Source organism: Cibotium barometz, chromosome 26, assembly GCF_041138505.1.
Source record: "Cibotium barometz isolate CiBa-2024 chromosome 26, ASM4113850v1, whole genome shotgun sequence".
Classification (NCBI taxonomy): domain Eukaryota; kingdom Viridiplantae; phylum Streptophyta; class Polypodiopsida; order Cyatheales; family Cibotiaceae; genus Cibotium; species Cibotium barometz.
In genome coordinates, this window is record NC_141071.1 from 19,974,111 (window position 1) to 19,977,722 (window position 3,612).

At 48.0% G+C, this 3,612-nt stretch overlaps 1 protein-coding gene across 1 annotated transcript; it reads right to left on the reverse strand.

Moving 5' to 3' along the window:
* On the reverse strand, window positions 1-1,375 carry LOC147623733 (uncharacterized). Its single transcript, XM_086820341.1, has one exon. The coding sequence runs from the start codon at window positions 1,330-1,332 to the stop codon at window positions 331-333; it is 1,002 nt and encodes a 333-aa protein (XP_086676467.1). The 5' UTR covers window positions 1,333-1,375; the 3' UTR covers window positions 1-330.
* Window positions 1,376-3,612: the final 2,237 nt, after the last annotated feature.

Below are 3,612 nucleotides of genomic sequence, written 5' to 3' on the forward strand. Positions count from 1 at the left end.
TAGTTAATTCCTCTTTATTCTCTCATGGGACAAAATAGCTACATAATTTTTGTCTGTTTTCAAAAGCTTTACAGATAGCATGCTACATAAACATCTATATAACTATACACGTAGAGAAGTGTATTTCGACTTATTTTAGAAGTCAGTAATATATATATATATATATATATATATATATATATATATATATATATATATATATGGCCACCTTCATATAGTCAGCTCACTTGCTATAAATTGAGCTGTTAAACTGCCTTAACACGAGGGAGGACCTTGTAAGATATATGGCCACCTTCATATAGTCAGCTCCACCTGCTATTATGTGAGCAACTACACTGCCTTAACACGACGGAGGACCTTGGAGGTGTGAAGATCGGTGGCCTCGATATAAAAGTTGAACATGTTAGCGCCGCGAAAGATGCCATCCGCGAAGTTGTTCCTTTGCACTCCGAGGTCGGGTAGTGTGTCCAGCTGAGTGTAGGAGAAGGGCACGTCACAGTTAGCTTGTTCTGCCTGGACCGTGACCTTGACCGAGGCACCGGGAGGAACATTTGGCACGGTGTAATTGGACTTGACCGTCGTGCTTTCGCTGGTCTCCCCGCCCCACGTAATCGTGTGCGACACGCTTGCGGAGATCTCGATGCCGCCTTCGGCAATGAATGGTGCGCCTGCGTTCATTTTGAAGGTGGCCGAGAGCTGCGTGGTGATGGAGTTGCTCCAGCTGGTGGTGGAGGCCTTGTTGTACTCCAGCTCAACCGAGACCTGCCCCGGCAGCGACGAGTGGTTTGTGGCCACCTGGGTGACGAGAGCCAATAAACGACGGTTGTAGATTTTGGCTTTGTCGACGTGGTACACTATGTTCTCAAGAGCGTGTGAGAGGGCTGGGTCTTTCAACACCAGCCTCGAACTGCGGGAAATGGCCTCCGGTTGGGGAACCAAGAAGTCCTTCCCTACCCGCTCGCAGAAGCGGCCCGCAGACACGCTCTTGAGCGCTATGGTCTCCTTGTCCAGCTGCACCGGTAGAAACAGGGCTCTTGGAGTCGAGCTGGCTCCTGGAACTCCCACAAAGTTGGCCATCACCACATCTTGCCTGTAGGGGTTCTCGTCGGAGACCTGCCAAAATTTGCCGTTGCCCACATACCTGATCGCTACCGTGCCTGCCTTTGCATCCACCACCTGCACCTCATGCACCATCATCTTATCGTATAAGAACTCCTCGTCTGCATAGAATTCTAGCATTGGTGTCCTTGCCGTTGGCGAGACCATTAACAGCTTGTTGTTGACGCCTTTGAACGCCACATAGCGTGGAAGGCCAGCCTCCTTCTGAGCCATGCTGATAATCTGCTACACCAGCCAAGCCATTCAATACTTTGTTAGTCGAGTGCTTTACTTTTCTCTTTCTCTCTCTCTTTCTAAAACTCTTTTCTTCTTATAGCTTTTTGTGCAATCCTTAGCACTCCACCTCTGAGCGGCTGTAGTTAGATACCGGGGTGGTTGCCAGCGTGGAGGTTTTTTCCAGCCACGCTGGCGTGGCCACGCTGGCAGCTACCACCACGCTGTAAAAAAATGACGCTGGCAGCTACCACCTGCCTGGTTCCACCGCTTCCACCGCCGCTGCTTTGAATGCGCCTGCGCAGCGATTTTGTCGTGCGTGGAGCCTATGATGCGCAGAGCCTCACAGAGGCGATGGACCCTGTGACCTTAACACGGCTTCTTGTGAGCGCTTAACGCAATGCAATGAGTTGGAGTTTTGCAATGTACTGAATGCTGAGCCTCCAAATCCAGTTGCATTCGTTAGATGCGATGAAGCGTTGAGCACGTGCTGAGCCAGCTCTAGGAAGGCAATGAAGCGCCTCTGTTGGCACCGCCTGCTGGATGGCCGAAGTGCTAGCGTTGCAAAGCTGCAGACAACGGAGCATGTGCTGAGCGTCTAGGAAGCGCTACGTGTTGGTGCTGAGCTTCACAAAGGCTGGGATGCTGACTGAGCGTTGAGCTCCTGTTAGAGCCGCCTGCTGTTGGAGTGGGCATACTGACTGCGCTTGATGAGGTGAGCCTCAGCTGTTGTTAGAGCCACCTGCTGTTGTTGGAGTGCGCATGCAAGAACAGCCCGTTGATTAGCATTGCTGATCATGGTGTTTACCATGCCACCTGCTGTTTTAGCTCCCGGGGCCTGATTGTTGTACACTAGGTTGCGTGGAGAGCTGCTTTCAGCTCCTACGCTGTTGCGCTCCACCTTGCAAAGGTCGGCTGTAGTTAGATATCTAACTACAGCCGTTATATATATATAACCTGGTATGTGTAGCATTGCACTCATAACTAGAAAGTGCAGCTAAGCTAATGCTAATCATATCTAGCCTTTCTACGCAGGTTATTGGGACATAAGAGATTACGATAACAGCTGGATGGTCGTTGAGAAGCTGCTGGGCTGCTTTGAGGTACATGGAGCTTTGCAGATGGCAAAATGATTCTGCAACCAGAAAGAAGCTGCATATAATTAGTCCATGGCACTGTTATTTGTGAAATAAGCGGGCTTAATTTTAACGTAGCCTGCACGTTGGTCATTAATTAAAACCTAACTCTTTTTTCTTGAAAACACGGCAGACCACCAAGGGGAGGGCGTTTGAAGAGGGCTAACCCCATGCTCTCTACAGCAAGCATCTCCAGCGCAAGCAAACACAGACCTCGCACATTTGCGAGCCGTCAACAAAGGAAGCCCTAGAGCAGCATTCGATTTTTTGCACTTGTATGATGAGAACATTACATTGTAGATATTGTACTTAAGATCATTAACAGCTTCTTTAGCTTATACCTTTAATGTCTTGTGCTTTGATGTCTTTAGTCGATAATTCTGAAGGTGGTGGTTTTGTGCAGAAGAGCAGGAACTGCGAGACATTTTAGCTCATTTAGCAACAAACGATGGGCACCCCTGTTCCCACGCATGGTCTTTTTGATGTCTCCGGAATACAATGGAGACTGGTACACAATGAAAGGTCGAAGTACAAAGTGCAAAGAGAAGCTCGTATTCCATGGGATCATGTAGGCGAGTTTGTGAACAGTGAAGCACAAAATCCTGACTTCCCTACAACGTTTACGAGGTACTCCCACCATCATCGCACACCAGGCTCGCTAGTACGGCCATTCAAGGATTCATGGCTTGAGAGCACCATGTAAGTGTTTATTTTCCATTACCTTATTTAAATGATTAGCATGCAAGGCTTTAGACTTATACCCAATTATCATTGCCAATAGATATTGGTGTGCTTTTGGGACACGTTGTGCTTCCAAACGTGTATGCCATGTGCATGAACAATCGGGTGGAAAAGATGTAGAGTGCAAGAGTAATGTGCATGAAAATGAGCTTGACGATGGGGAGTTACATGGTTGTCCTACCATCAATGAAGACAGCGTAAAAGCCTCCACCAAATTAAATGCCAATTTGATCAAGAAAGAGACTAAGCCAAGGCGGCCACCCAAGGCAGCAGGACAGCGCATTCGAGGGTGTCAATGCCATTTCATGGTGAATCGTCTATACTTGGATCCTAGCATCGCAGTTATATCTTATATTAATCCTTTTCACACAAATAAAGAAGATATCATCTGCCATGGGGAGCC